The sequence below is a fragment of the Meleagris gallopavo genome, chromosome 8 (assembly GCF_905368555.1).
Source record: "Meleagris gallopavo chromosome 8, MGAL_WU_HG_1.1, whole genome shotgun sequence".
Classification (NCBI taxonomy): Eukaryota; Metazoa; Chordata; class Aves; order Galliformes; family Phasianidae; genus Meleagris; species Meleagris gallopavo.
This window is the reverse complement of record NC_139411.1, coordinates 21,766,887-21,783,237: the sequence shown is the minus strand read 5'-3', so window position 1 is coordinate 21,783,237 and position 16,351 is coordinate 21,766,887. Positions and strand designations below refer to the sequence as shown.

General features: G+C 42.1%; 1 protein-coding gene across 9 annotated transcripts in view; it reads left to right on the top strand.

The window, feature by feature from the left end:
- The window catches only part of LCOR (ligand dependent nuclear receptor corepressor), a 73,265-nt gene that overhangs the window by 44,675 nt on the left and 12,239 nt on the right, over positions 1–16,351 (top strand). The window contains exon 7 of one of the 9 annotated variants that reach the window (XM_085229143.1): positions 1,657–11,071. The exons of the other annotated variants lie outside the window; for them this stretch is intronic. Within the exon in view, the coding sequence (XP_085085269.1) occupies positions 1,657–2,626 (970 nt within the window). The 3' untranslated portion in view covers positions 2,627–11,071. Of the gene's footprint in view, positions 1–1,656; positions 11,072–16,351 lie in introns of those variants that run through there. 9 annotated transcript variants of the gene reach the window in all.

Below are 16,351 nucleotides of genomic sequence, written 5' to 3'. Positions count from 1 at the left end.
TTTTGCACAGATCTTTAGCATAATCCTTCCCCACCTTTTCAGAATTGCATCATTTCCAGCTTTTTCTTACAAAGATTCCATCTGGAATCTGTCAGGACAGCAAGTTTTTTGTTTTTCTTTTTTTCCACCTGTGTGTGTGCCTGAAGTAAGAGAGCTGAAGTCCAACACGGGGAGGGGTGGCTCTGTGGGTCAAGAGAGGGTGCTCGTTACTGGCACTTGTCACTTGTACAGGTGTGTGGTAGATGATGGCATAGTCTGTTTAGCATCAAGGAAATCAGGTGTGACCTTCTGTTATAGTTAGCTGTCATTATGACCTTTCTTTAGGTGTAAAAAATACAAGTGTGCATTCTGATGCTTAATACATGCTATAGAAAGGATGGAGGATATGCAGTAAGTTCTCTGGAACAGCAAACTTAATTGTCTGGATTTTGTTCTGAATTCATGCTGACTCCTGTTACTCACTTCAGCCATGACCTATTGCATCCTGGAGAGAAGCTAGCAGCATATATATGTTAAGCACTGTGTATGTTACATGCCATGTCCTTTCAGTGGATGCCTCTGCTCTAAAGATTTATTCTTTTCTGATCTTAATGTGATGTTAAAAACAATGATATAGCTTTTCAGTAGCATTTGTCCTATAGTTAAATAACACTGATCTATCTAGAGGGCTTCGCACCAGCAAAGTCTCCCTGAGCATTATAACACTCGTAGTCTCTCTTAATGGGTATATCAAACTTGGGAAGGTTTGGAGGTGGATTGTGAAACTAATTTCTGGCTGGTGGGACTTAGTAACTACGAAGAGGCTGAGCAAGCAGTAGTAGTACTTTGTGTCACTGAAAACACTTGTGACAAGAGGAAAATAGTAAAAGTACATGGGTTGTTTTTTTTTTTTTTCTTCTGCTATTAACCTTTGCTCTGGACTAAAGCATACAGTTTGATTTTGGGATAGTTTTTCTTAGCTATGTTAAGCTCTGTGTCAAATGAGATTCAGGCCCATATATATATATATATATATGCAATTAGTTGTTAAAAGGGCAACTTGGTAAGTCTAGTGTTCTTCCTTGTGATCTGCAGTATCCCGGCTTTCACACTTGGTGCTAAGCATTTCTTTATCCTGAGCAGCATTTCTGCAATGTGATGTAAGCAAACGTCATCCAAGGTTTCCTCCTACTCGTAGATACTGCAGGTGGCAGTCATATTTGCATGTTGAATATGTTGCATTTCTGGCTTACTCTTTTATTACTGTACTTGTTTAGTGGTAACGTCACACCAGTAACACAGTTATGTATAGATCTATGGCGATTGACTCCTACTTTGTAATTAAGGTGCTATTTTCAGACGCTTGCGCGAAGTCTTTTCTACTCCGAGAATTTGTGAACCCAACCAGAGACCAGCCAACAGGTTTCATTTTCTTTGCCCAAAAAGCTTCTCTTTTTTTGTGAACAAGTTTTAAAACTGACTGATGCTGAGACTTAATAAAAAATAAAATAAAATAAAATTAACAAATTAAAATAAAAAACAAAATTTAGAGAAAAATAAATAACGCAAAAAGTGATGTTACCCAAGCAAGGCCTTCTAATAAAGGAGTGGCCCCCTCACCCATCCCTCCCTACCTGTGCAAGTCCTGCTCACATCAGTTTCCTTCCATCCAATTAGGCGACCTGGGAGACCCAGCCAGCACCATCCAGAGGGACTACAGAGTGGTGATGGGGTACCTCCAAGAAGCTTGCAGGATGGAACCAGGGAAGGTTATGGCCACTCTACATCTCTTAAAGTACCGCTGGCTCGATCACTCCAGATTAGTGAAGAACTGCTGAGCAGAAACCAGTTTTCTACAGCTGCCAGCCATGGGCCATCTGGACTACAGAATCATGGACAGCACTTAATATTATCCAGGGAGGCTTCTTGGGCAAAACCACACTACGAATTCAATTTCAGCCGCATGAAATTCAGGGGAAATGGTGCACTCAGCAACATCAGTGACCTTCCTTTTCTTACAGAAAACTCTGCCTTTCAAAAAATGGCACTTCAAACTAAACAGGATGGGAAAAAGGACGTGAGCCATTCGTCTCCTGTGGATTTAAAGATACCACAAGTTCGAGGCATGGACCTTTCTTGGGAGTCCCGCTCTGGTGACCAGTTCAGCTATAGCTCTTTGGTAATGGGTTCACAAACGGAGAGCGCGCTTAGCAAAAAGTTAAGGGCTATCCTTCCAAAACAAAACAGGAGAAGTTTGCTGGATGCTGGACCAGATTCCTGGGGCTCAGATGCTGAGCAGTCTACCTCTGGACAGCCATATCCCACCTCAGATCAAGAGGGAGATCCTGGCTCCAAGCAACCTAGGAAGAAAAGAGGGAGATACAGACAGTACAACAGCGAGATACTGGAGGAAGCAATCTCCGTGGTGATGAGCGGGAAAATGAGTGTTTCCAAAGCTCAGAGTATTTATGGGATCCCCCACAGTACACTGGAGTACAAAGTTAAAGAGAGGCTGGGCACTTTGAAAAACCCTCCAAAGAAAAAAATGAAATTAATGAGGTCGGAGGGGCAGGATGTTTCAGTAAAGATTGAATTAGATCCCCAGGGAGAAGCAGCACAAAGTGCAAATGAATTGAAAGATGAGTAGGGATGTTGTAGAGTGCCAATTACTTTGCAAACTGGGTGAGCACTACTGCATAGTTCAACCACCATTGAGCACACCTCATTCTCCCATTTACTGCAATGCTCTTTTCTTTGCAGTTCAGCATAGACTTGTGTGGACACAAGTGAAAGGCGTGCTCTGAATGTCACACTTGTAAATTTTTTTCTAGCCTGATACGGAGCAGATTCCCTCCTTCACCTGCCCACTATCCCTTTTTTACTTTCTTTTCTTTATTTTTTCCCATTTGCCTTTTGCATGTTTCTCTGTAATAGAGAGTTGAGTTACCTCATAAAGAATGCAGATCTGTGGAAGTGGACATCTTGCCTGTACAGCCCACCTCAACTCCTGCTGTTGGATGTTTTTCATATCGGTCTTTATAGAAATAAGTCCACTTTGTTAAACTGGTGGTCTCTTAAAACCAGGCTTTTTGAATGAGAATCAGATGTCGTTCTTCAAAAAATGTTTCAGAAACCCTTTTTCCCCTTCCTTTTCTTTGATCCAGTTGACTGAAAGATTTAAGCTAAATCAAATTATGTAGGAAAGGCACCTCTCTTGAACTCGGAGATTTGCTTTTTTGGTGGCTAATCAATTGGGTCTAATTAGGCTCTCTGCTATTTTCTTTCTAAATTCAGCATGCTTACCATTCACTGTCTGCTTAGTGCTCACCCGGGGGGGAGGGGAGGGAAAACTTACAAACACTACCTTCAGAATATGTCAGTGAATTATTTGTAACACTACCTTCGCTGTAATTTTGTTAGATGTTTTTGAAGGGTGATATTTGACTCACCTGCTTGAGGATGTAGCCTTATCTCACGGAAGACAAGCTTCTCATGGTCAGGAGCAGTCAGGGTACACTAAATGATGTATTAGGGTATGCCTCATTATAACAGAATTAAGGTTCTCTGTGACCTTCATGCTTTTTACAGACTTGATTCTGAGTTTACTAAACTACGTGGTTCCAACAACTAGTTTAAATGACTCTAATCTGGGGATGGAGGGGGGGGGAGGGAAGGGATATGTGTAACAAACTACTGTGATCTTGTGCAAAAAGAAAGAAGAAGAAAAAAAAAAAGCCCACTAAACAGTGATCTCAAACGTTACAACCTCAGTAGTCTGCCCAAATATCCACATTAGTGAAGGAGCTTGTTAATGTTCAGGGAAGAAGTAAAACACTGGTAGCCTGACCTGGTTCAGGTTCTGTATCATATCTAGCTGTAATACTGTCAGGGTCGAACACTCAGTGAATGGGTGTTTCCTTTTTAAATATTACAGTTGCCAGTAGCAGGAAATAATCTAAGTCCTGCTTTTTTTGTGTTGTTTTTATTTAGCCTATTTTGATAGTGGTTTAGCACATGCTGGAATAAGCATTTGAACACCGTAAAAGCACTCCTTAAACCACAGATCCTTTTTTTTTTTTGTTGTTTGTTTGTTTTCCAATCTTAACGATATCTTTATCGTTATGTGGAGATCCAGGATAAGTTTTGTACAGAACTTTTCTCTTTGATACTTTCTGCGGGAGTGGTCAGTAACCAGGTGGAGCTTACTGGTCTTTCCACAACGTGACCAAATCAGAATTGCTGGTTCTTCAGGTAGAAACAATTTGGTCTTAATCTGTGCAAAAGGTAGATAGAATTACCGCTTGTTTTCCCCACTTGCACAACCAAAAGGAGCATCGGAGTTTTTGTGTGAGAGCATTAAGTGACGTCAGTGATTGAAAATGGTTTCTAAAAGTTCATGGGAGGATGGCCCTAGGTAGTGCTAGGGATGCTGAATGACCTCGGGAACAGTCGGTTCTGTTAGCCTCTCTCCCTCCCCAGCAACTTCGGATTTTCAAAGGTTAGGCACACCATTGCTGTCGTTCTGAATATGCACTGCTCGTTCTCGAAGCGGGCTGGGCGTTTGGCCCCAGCTACCCTTTGTTTTTGTTTACTTACTACGTTGTAGGACTCAAAACCTTGGTTCCCCGTAGCTCTCTAGTTGTAGTGCGGCGTTTCAGGCAGTTTGAGCTCAGTAGCAGTATGAGAACTCTGCAGTACGTTCCAGTTTAGCTGAGGATCGCAATAAGGTGCGGTTACACGTGTGGTTTCATCTGCTGTAGGAAGTTTGCTGCAAGCTTAAAAGGAAAAGAAGTAACACAGTTTTACTGTTCAGAGAGGTTTAACCTTTTGCAGTTGTCTTTATTTAAGCAACATGAGTTGAGTTTTATAAAAACTTGTCACTGTAGTGTATGTGGAGTGCTCATTTTACTAACCTAAATATTTTGTATGTGTATGTTGAAGTGGGTGACAATCGTGCAGCAGAAGAATGGTGTGCCTACCCTTTAATGCTGCAGTTTTAAAAGAGAATTTGTCTTGTCATTTCAGACTGTAGGCTAAGAATTGTAAATAGATAGTGAGAAGTCGAGTACTCTTTATTTGCTTTGGTTAGAAAGTGGATATTAAAAAACAGAAAAACAAACCAAACGCGTAACTTTCTCAGTTTAAATGTCCTGAGACCTGAAGATTGTAGTACTCACGTCTGCGAAGCTTTTAAACATAACACTTGATCTGTGATAACTTGATATTCAGGTAACCTTTCTTTTTCGAGAAGCTTTTTGAACAACCGTATTTCCTCCAAAGGTCTCTGTTGAAAAAGGAAAAAAAAGAAGTGTAGATTATTTTTTAAGCACTAATTGCATTACGTCGGTAACTGCAATATAAAATAGCCATTATTGTTTTGTGAAGCATGGTTGAGATTAGTTAGTGGTCCCTTTTTAAAATTTCATGAGCCTCTCAAAAAAATAAAAACAAATTTAAAAAAAAGCTGCTGAATATTCAAAAGATATATATTTTACCTTATTGTAGGTTTTGTAAATTTAGTCTGTAATATTCAGGTGCACCTTTTAATGTTAACGTTTTGTTTCGAAGTCCCACCCGATGTATTTTCTCTGAGGTGATTCATCACGTGAGACTGGGATCACTCCGAGTGCTGCAGTGATCGCGAATATTTCCTTTCCTTTTTCACTACGGATTTTTTACAGGCGCTTTCAGTGTAGCTAACTAGTAGTAAATGGGATCATTTTAAATATATGATTGGGATTAATGTTTGTCCATTAGCATGCTTGATTTTCTGCTGACCAGCAGTTTGCATGGCCAAAATCCCCGGTTGACCATATTTTGGTGTGGGAAGGTGTGGTTCACTGCTTCCTGTGTAGCAAAAGCCTCGTTTCTCATGTTATTTCTGCTAAGTGGATGCTTATGTTACTTGGATCACTTGGACAGGAGCTGAGGTTTAGAATCTTCCTCCTGCTGCTCTTTGAGATCGCATTGGCGTGTAACGTAGACAAACCGCAGCCCTGTAGGAGCGGAGGCGTCGTTAGGAGGAGGCCTTTCGGGTGCTTTTTGTCACTAGTTTTCTCTTACTCCCGAGATCGTCCAGCCGGTGTAGTGATTGGACTTAACAGTATTGTTGTGTACTACGTTGATGTAGCTGAAGAAGCCTGACAGCGAGAAACTGTGAATAATATTTGTGGCAGTCTCTGAAAACTAGTTTTTCAGTCCAAGTATCATGAAGGAGAATCCCTCTCCCCTACCCCCATCCTAGAAAAGTAATTTTATATTTTGTGTGTATAAAGTTTTAAGACTCAAGTTTCATATTGTACTGAAGTTTAGGTGTCGCTTGGTAAATCTTTGCTGCAGCATATAATTGAAGATGAGTAAGGCTTAGTGTGGTAGGGGTCCTGGTGTGGAGTTAATTATCGTACAGTTCTGGTGAGAAAGCCCAACATGTATGAAATGTGTCTTTTTTTTCTTTTTTTTTTTTTTAATTTTATTTGGACTTATAAGATGTAAAAGTGCTTTTTTAGAACTCTGACCTATTACAAACTATTACCTCACTTTCAGCCAGCTGGATCCTCATTCCACAGTGTTGTAGGCACTATCATGGCTGTAATGCTTGAGTACAGCCATAGAGTTGAACGTTTCCAGTTGGGTACTGTAGGGACATGTATCTGGACTTGCTTTTTTATTTCCATCAGAAGGCTTTTTGTTTTTCCCCAGTCATTTGCTAATGCTTTCTTAAAGGCTCAAGATGGTTTCTTTGAGAATTCCTCATTTCTCCCTGCTAAGTGGGGATAAATAAGGAGAGGTAGCTACATGAGCGGTGCACGTATGCCTTTGCTTTCTCCTCTTTGCAGATCTCCTACTCTGACACTTATACGACCAATCTTATTGCTTGACCTGAGATTGAGCTCTGAGTTCTCACTGACGCCAGAAAATGAATGCTGTTAACACATGCAGGTGTACAGATGAGGTGGTGCCTCTAGTAAGGGAACACATTCAAGCAATTCTTGTACCATCCTTTTTGTGAGCTTTCTGGTGCTCAAGGATATTCCCGAACATGAGAGGCAGCTGCAGCTGTGTTTAGACCGGTTGGGAACAGTCAAGGAACGCTCTGTGCTTTGTCTTGTGGCAGGCCAATATTGGAGTCTGAATATTTCTTTCTGAGGACCCAAGGGTACATTGCCTTCCCCCAGAAGTTCACGGGAACCAGCAACGTGATTCAGAGGCTTTAAGGCTGAGTAAGCTTTGTATAGGTTGGAACAACTTTTTAGTTCTGATTGAATTGCTTTTTATATCATCTGCAATGAGTGTTATACAGGCAAAACTGGAATTATCGTGTTTCTTTTCAGTTTACTTTGGATTAATGCTCTTAAGATGTCCTTGAGTCTTAGCAGGAGAACACGGTGTCCAAGGAGTGAAGGGAACACTGCGCTGTTCCCTTGTTTCTCAAAAACAGCGCGGCAACATCTTGTAATGTAAAGAGCTTTTCTTCAGCAAAGACAAAATTTTAACTCTTCAGTGTAAGAATGCATGCACCTCTTGCAGTCCAAACTCTTATGAAGGCAAATTTATTGATCTGTACTGGAAACTCTATCACAATATTTTAAATATCTTCAATTCTCTGCCAAACATTAGAGGTAGGATGGGAAGGCTGTTTCTCTCATTCTCAGGAGGATCAGGAACTTGTAGGTTTTTCCCACAGATGTTTCAGAAACAAAATGTAGCTTCAGTCTATGTCAGTATCGCTCGGCGCCAGTAGATAATGTTGGCTAACACTGCTTTTAAAAGCTATACCTAAAAGAACATGTTTTGAGAGTAATTTTGGTACTATTAAGGTTTCTGCTTGATCTTGAGTAATGTGGAAAACTCAGTGATTAGAACCTACAGAAACTTGAAAATCTGCACTGCTAGTTCTGTCAGATGTAGCAAATATAATAATCACTACAGTTAATCATTTCTAATTATTCAGTATATAAACATGATGTACCATGATGATCACTAAGCAGTGAGAGATTGTAGACTCAGAATGATCCGTAGGTGCACTCCACATATGCAAGATGAAAACTGCAAGTAGCTACAGTGTTCCAGCATCCATCTCTCTCCTGATCTTGATTTGACCGGGCCAAGTGTCTATAGAGATGTTACAGCAGCAGTTTCACATCCTGTCAAATTTTGCCCTATATTCAGGTATTGTCACGGAAATCTTAGTATTAGGGAGCTGTACCCAGTCCTGATAAGGGTCTGTTACCCAGCTGCAAAGTTTCCCTGGGCTATGTGCTGGAAGGCTGGTTTTCTTCAGCCTGTCCCAGGATATTTCATCCACCTTCTTCAAAAACAAGCATTCCCTCAGCCCCGCCCCCACGTTGGTCTCTACTTCATTGGTGAGTGTAACCTAGAAGTGCTCAAAAAGCTAATTCTACCTTGATGGATCAGGGATTAGGGGACAGACTTCATTCTGACTGGAGCGGGAAGAGTTCATGTCAAGTAATTTCTGTAGTCATCACCCAATACGGTCTCGATGTGTGTTCCTACTCAGAAATAACGAAGATGCTACTACAGTGACTAATACAGGTTATCAACTACTTGGTGCTACGTTTCTCAAATATTTTTGCAGATGATATTTTTTACTCCTGCGTGAAAGCATGTAAACTTTGCTGTCACTGTAAAAAGCACTTGTCTGACCTATTCAAAAGTACCAGAAAAGGGATAAACAACTGCAGCACTTTTTCTGTTACAATGCCAGAGTCCTAGTTAAATCTGGTCTTCAGGTTATGAGAAATCTTAAACGTACAATCTGGGATCGTTAAGAGCTTTTCAGGTCAGATCACAAGTTCTCTTGCGATACTAATCTGTCTTTTAAGGAACAGAAGGAGATGTTCAGAAGTTCAGGCAGGGGATGCATGCATGCCTGATGTTTGTAACCGATCATTTCAATAGGCCATTTCAGGGCTTGATATTTGGAATCTGGGATGATGGGTAGGGAAAGGGAAGTTTCCCAAACCGAGGAATCATTTTGGTCCATTGTTTAACGTTCAGTTTGAAAAATATATCACAAGAAAAATGGGTAGGGATTCTTTCTCCCTTATGCCTTCAGGGAATGAGTAGTATTTAGAATCTCTGGCTGAAATTCAAGCCTTTTTACCATGTAAATTTTTAATATAAACTCATTGACATGCTTTTTACATCTGAGGACTGAAAATGAATCTTAATGTTTAAGTTGTGGAATGGTATATTTCTTAAATGAAGGGGGAACATTTAAAAAAAAAAATAGATTAGAATACCAGCATTAGTGAGCTTAAGGAATTTTAGTATGTAATAGCAAAGTAGAGCAAAGTATTTGATTAAAAAAAAATAATCTTGAATTGCTAGTCTGTAACTAGGTGCATTCTAATTTAGCAGGTGAATATTCTTTACTTATTGATATATGATGGGCTTTTTGCAAATAGAAACCTTTATGAGTCCCACGTGTTGCTTGTACTGATGGGATCTATGCTTACAGCAGCTTACTGCTGCTTTAAAATGTATAAAATATGTTTTGAGTGTTTGCTCATAACTCTTTCTAACCTCCACTTGTTAAATTGTCAGACATTGGTATTTTATCAGTCCGCAATGTAAGTGAAACTAATGTTCTTAGGAATCCAACTTGTACACACACTGTTTAAAAACCCTCAGGGACAGTTTACACACTATCCTCACTCAATTCAGGTACTTGTACTCTCTTCTTAAACCTAGCAGTGACTTGTATTTTGTTTTGCTTTTCTTTTGACGTGCTGATAGCACATCCTTGATGAATGTCAACTTAAAACTCAGTTCAGGTATCCAGGTATAACTCAGCCAAACGGATTTTAAAGCTGCATATTTACTCTCCAGCACACAGTGCCTCAGACACTTATAGTGGCATTCTGTATATTCAGTTATTACTACTGAGCAGATCGCGTGGGGGTTCCTGGTATGTATTGTAAGAAATTCCTATGTATATTATATAATATGTATTATATTATATACATATATAGTATATATGTTATCTTAAACTTATATATTTTAAAATGCCACTACTAGCCAGCGCAGCTAAAAAAGAAATACATTCCCGGCCGCCTCCGTGCCCTGCGGGGCGGCTCCTTAACGTGGCTCTTGCTTCTCTCTCACCATAACTACTTCTAACCTCAAGCACGGGTCCTTGGCTGTCTGACCTCTACACTCTAGTTATGCAATGTCCTTAGAGAATTCTGTGCACTGGCCACTGTGATGGAAACCAATGGGCCGGGAGTGCTTTGAGTTTATGAGTAATTGTTCTGCCAAAGTTTGGTGTTCGTATGACGAGCGTGTAAAGCCGCCAGATAACTGGCAGAGGTCTGCGGTGTGTGGGTGCTGCCGTGGGGAGCTGCTGCCTCAGCAGCGATGTGCTGCTCTGCTCTGGCGCTCGCCTGCTGGCGGTCGCGAGTCGGCGACGCCTCTGCTTTATTATTTGGCGCTTTACACCTAAAAAGTCTTCTCTTTCTATTTATGTAACCCATAGTCTTTGAAGAGTATGGAAAATGGCATTTCTCTCTGACCTCTAGAAGTTCAAGTGTCATGGGAAAAAAAAAAACAGGAACCCCCCCCTTTACTCTTATGGACCTCATTTCAATATACTGTTTACAGTTTGACGGAATTGTATAATTTAATATTTCTCTTGTACTGTAGTTTATATTTATTTACAGATTTTTTTTGTACTGTGTGATTTGAATTTTTTTGTTCCTTGCTATGATCAATGTTTTATGTAGTAGAGCACTTATGATCACAAATTAAGGTTTTTGGTTTGATTGCACTACGTTAATTTTTTTAATGCAGTTCTGATTTTTTGACTGGACTAAATAAGCTGTGTCTTAATGTATGTGATAAGTACTTTTAAATTTTTATTTCACGTGGTCCATTTATTTTTTTGCATTGTATGTCAAAGCGCTAATTCTCTTGTTGTGCATGTGTAAGATTTAATGGCTCCATTGTATTATTTGACCATGTCATTTTGGAAACACATTCCCAGCTGTAACGTTGTGTATGGTAGTTTTCACTGGATGCTAGACTTTTCAAAACCACTATTCTTCTAATAAATTTTGTTGTGAAAAACTTTCAGGGGTTCCAATTCTGTCGTTCCTAGCGTGCTTTCTAAGCGCCCACACTGCCAACCCGAGGTGTTGAAATGCAAGTGATGCAACTAAAGAGAGCCGGGGGAGGAAGGGAAAATGGCAGGTAAAGCCCAGGCTGGGAGTCCACGCTCCTTTTGTTTCGTGTTCCTAATTAGGATTGGTGATGGCGCTGCTCCGGCAGCCGGGCAGGGAGCGCTGATGTAAGCTGACGTGCAGCTCCTGTACTCTAATCTGCTCTTCCCGACTGGTCACCTTAATTTCTTTCACGGTAAATAATTCATTTGGTGAAAAATGAACGGTCTCTCACGAGAGAGAGGAAAAAAGAAGGTAGCCTTGTCCGTTGAGCGCTTAGCAATGAGTCAAGGTGGAAACCACGGCAGTCAGAGCATGCCTGGGAATCCTTGCCCGCTGCGGTTCCATTCAGCTCACTGGTGGTCTCCTGAGCGCAGGGGGTTCTGCAGGTTTGTTAGCGTGCCCTTGGAGCATTGCCTCCCTCACAGGGCAGCTCGGTGCTGCTGTCCTGCCCCGTTTGAGGGGCCGTGGAGCAGCGATGCCGCTCCGCACTGCTGCCTGCCATGCACGGGTTGCTTTCCCTCAGCCACACTTTGCGTCGGGTTGAACTACTTCTAACGCCATGCATTATTGATACCTAAATGCCGAATGCTAAAAAGTAGGTTACAGTAAGCGTGGTGTAATGGAAGGCACGTGGGTTCAGGCACTGCTGCTAACCTTCGTGTTCAGTCTGAGGGTAGTGTGCAGAGTAACACACAGGAACCTCCTGGCTTTGGGAGAGCTCGTGTAGTGCTGCAGCTTGTGCAGCCCAGTTTCTCCTGAGAGCTTGCTTTCTCATCTGCTGTTGCAATGTAGGCTTCAGCAAAGGGTTTGCATTTACTAACGTGATTTTCAGTGCCTTATTTTTACATTTTAAGATATGTAGCTGTTACATTACAAACAACTGTATTTCTTGTATGCTAATCCTGGTATTAAAAACAACAACAACAACAACAACAAAAATACCACAACAGCAAAATGTGAAGTTAGCTTTGTACCGTCCTTGGCTTAGCTTTGCTTGGCAAGTAGCACCTAAATGAATTTTTGGTTTGCTCAGAGCCTTACACTGCTTCAGGAACAGTGAGTCTTTGTGTAAATAGCTTGCAAGCCCCGTGCTGTAAACTAGTGTTTATCATATCTTTTTCTGTATGTCTGAATACATCTGTCAGATCTATGAAAATAGCCTCCGAAAGTGACAAACCGTGTTCCCATCTGCCATTCTTTCGGATCCATTGCATGTTGCAAGCTTTTCCCAGAACATTTTAAATCGACACTTTTCATCCTGCGATGACTGGAAAAAACAAAGTTTTGTTATTTGTGTTTTCCTGGAAGACTTGCTGGCGGTCTGGCACTTTCAAGTTGAAGTTCTTCAGCTTAAAGGAATGAAGTCTCAAATTCTTTTCTCAAGCGTTCTGTAATGCAGCTCCATGTAACTACGAGAGTGCTGTGCCCCGAGCCAGAACGAAGCATTCACACTGTGTTGTAGAAGTGGAAAAGAGCTACGATTAGAACTGTTAGGCAGCTTAAAGAGTCTGCCAAGTTCCCTTCTAGCTAGATGTGAGTTTCTTGGACCTGCTTAGGGATGGGACAGCACGCTGAAACCTCCTGGTGTGCTCAGTGCTGGGATAAGTGAGAACTGAAGGTATGGTGACAGCCCAAAGGTGATGTCAAGGCAGAGTTTGCGGTGGTAGAAGCAAATCTGGGAATGCACAAGTTGAGACAATGAAGATAACAAAGAGATTAAAATAAAAGGCCATCTTTCTAATGTAATAATTCTCAAGAGACTGGAATAGATGTTATGGTGCTGGAAGGATCCCAAATAATGCTGTGTGTGGGAGTGCTATGTTTCCTCTGCTCTGATTCCCTCAATGCAGCCTCTGTGCTTTATAATCCGTCACATCCTCAGTTGTCTGATGGGGAACTCAGAAGGAATAGGACTGATTTCACAACCAAATTAGTTCTTGAGTTCTTTCTCACCCATCTCCGGAAGAGCCCCACGCAGAGCCACGTCTGAGAGCTCGCCGCTGATACCAGGAGGAGCACACAGCCATTGCATCTCACTTTCCTAAGTTGTCTTTGAAGTATCAGAATCATTTTTTTAGATGACATAAAAAAAAAAAAAAAAAAAAAAAAAAGCAACAGAACTTTCCTGAAGTCTCTCTCTTCCTCATCTGCAGGTGTCCTGTCCTGCATGCTGTTCTGTTAGACCTGCCACTCTTTGTTCTTTGCTGACGTTCCCCAAGGTCCCAGCATCACGTGTCCTAAATCCCTCCTGTCCAGCTCGTGGTGCACGGGCTCACTGAGCCCAGTTTGGAATGACATTCTTGACTTTGAAAGGGTCTTTTGTGATTCCTCTTCTTAATACCAAACCTTTGGCCACACTTTTCTCCTCCCTGAGCTTTAGCTGAAGGCTTTGACACTGATTGTTAGAAGTTGCTCAGAGTATATGTGGGGGGAAAAACCAAAGGAGGAGCTCCCACGTGCAGCACTGCTCTGTGCTGTGCCCCTGCAGGGCTGGGACAGCTGCAGCTCTCACAGAGTTCAATCCTGTTTCTGACTTGCCTAGTGTAAAGTTCAGTCTTTCTACACACGTAGACATCTCGTAGCTAACAACACGTGGAAGTCAGACACAGTTTGGTGTCTCCGTCCCCTTTGAGTGAAGATGATGTGATTTTTCTGGGTTTTCTGATGTGCTGTGCTCAAGGTGGTGTTTCTGAGAAATTCCCATAAAAGCAGCTGGCCGCATCTGAGATGTTAGTACCGGCTTAAAACAAATTATTTGACTGTAAAGGGGACTCTAAAGAAGAGATGCCTTGGGACCCTGGTTTTGTGTAAGAACCTTCCATAGTAAGTGTATTCTGTTTGTAAATGCATTTATGTACTTTCTTCTGATTTCTCAGCATCAGGCATGAGCTTGAGTGCTGGAGGCTGTGCCAGCTCACTCTGTACCCGGGTGTTCGCTCCAGTTGGATGTGTTGACAGCCCCGTGACCTCACTGCTGGCTTTACAGAGCTGTGACCGTGTGCTGGTGCATCAAACTCAGTAGATTGTTGCTCCTGTTTCAGGACCTGTGCTGGCTTTTCCCTGCTAGGCACGCACCCACAGGCACGTTAGGCAGCCATACCTGTTGGCTGCTTGTTCATTTCAGCCCATACCCATTGACGTCCTCTGTCAGTGCCTTTACTTCTGATTGAGCATAGACTGTGCGCAGCAAAGAACAGCAAAAATAACATCACCCTAAATGTAAAGGAAATGTGCCTTGCGGTGCCTTTAACGATATAGTTTATTGCACCTAGCAAGTTTATTGCTAGGTGCAGAAGTCATGCAGAGGCGAGCAGTGGGGGCACTGCAAGGTTCTGCCTTCCCCTGGCTCTCGCTGTGTGTGGAGATGATGCACCACTTTGGGTTTCTACAAGGGATCTGCTCCTTTGTAAGGATCCGTTGTTGATAGGCAGATTTTTCCTTTTATTTTTTCTCTATCTGGCAAACAGGCATTTGATGGTTTTCATCCCGGGCACAGAGAAACAAACAATACCTGTCATTATGCTGCGGGGAGGAAAATTGCAGAGATAAAGTATGTTTTAACTGCAGCATCCAATTACAAAGGGTAAGCTGCCAAAATCAAGAATGTTCTAAGTATGATGAATAACCCTAAAGACAGTCAGTCACATCTGTAACAGTGACAGCATTACGTGCTAAGCAAGGTGTACTGCCATGCCTCTGTTTGCTACATGGCTGGACAATATGGGATACAGGGGGAGATGGGACCTGTTTTGGACCAAATTTGCATTTGTTTGACCTTCCTCTACCGTTGGGGTGCATGGAGGCATAAATGATGGAGAAAAATAACTGTGGGATGGGATGACTTTTTGAGAGGAGAATAGGGGAAGGAAGTGCAATGGTGTGTAAAGGCAAGGAGTAAAATAAAGGAGATAAGGTAAGGGATGCACAGAGCTTAAGGGAAGGACGGAAGACTGCGGAGGAAACCTCTCCCCATTGGAACGCATGGAGACATTCCCTGCCAGGTGTTTTGGTTTCTTAATCGTTATCTGACTATGAAATTAATCTCCATCATTTAATGGTAGCTGAGCGGCAGCTGAATTAACCCACTTTCCGAAGAGCCCATCAGCTCTGTGCCAACCCGTCCCCTGGGCTCCGGGGCTGAGATCTGTGTTTTCTGCCTTAACCCATTTCCCAAACAGCGAGCCTCAGCGATGCGCCAGGTGTTGGGCTGACCACTCAGGACATAGTTTGCAGATCATACAGACCTGTAGCAAAGTGCTGGTTCTTGAGTCGCCAGGCATTTTTGCGTGATGCAGTGTAGTATCACCATGGGGAGAGCCGTTATTAGGAGCTACGATACTATTTTTATTAACAGCATGGCCTTGATTATCCCAGGCCCAATTACCTGATTCTCCAGGCTACCCGAAATGGGGCCGTGTCCCCCAACATCTGTTAATTGCACCCAGGATACCCTCTGCTCTATGGATGCATCCCAAGCTCTGGCTGTGCTGAGTGCTTTGAGATATGGTGATGGCTCTACCCAGCTGCTGCATTCCTTTTATCACACCCACTGGGGCAAAAAACATTATATATATATATATAAATATATATATATAATGTATATATATATTCTGCAAGTACCACCATGGAGAGAAACACTCTTTGTCATTTTTTTCCTACCCCAGATGTCCCCGATAATTAGCAAAATTAACAAGGACAATTCTGGGAAGTCTTTGAAACCCAGTGTGTAGAATAGTGTTTCCAACGTGATGAATTTCCCTTGGTTTTAAAGCAATAGCTGAATGGTAAGGTTTTTAATTAGTCATTAAATATTGCATTGGGAGTACCACCAGAGGTGCTGAGCTGCTGCGGAATGCAGTCAGATCGTTTACGTGGGGAGAGGAAGCAATGGCAGGAATGCACCGTGATAACCTACCTATCTGAGGCTGTGTGTTTTGTTTAACGTAAAACCAATTTTGGTGTGTCTGGTTTTTATTCGGCAACAGGTGGGGAGAAGGTTGTTGTAAGCGTGTAAATGCTTTAAAAACATAGAGACACTACTCTGAAGGGTTAAGCGGCTGACTCTGTAATGGATGGATGTTGTTTATCCGTCAGTCGGTATCCGGTACGACCTGCGTGCAGCTGACAAAATCCAACCAGGCCAACACAACCAGGCCAACCCCATCCATAACTTTTGCTTCCTGCTTTTT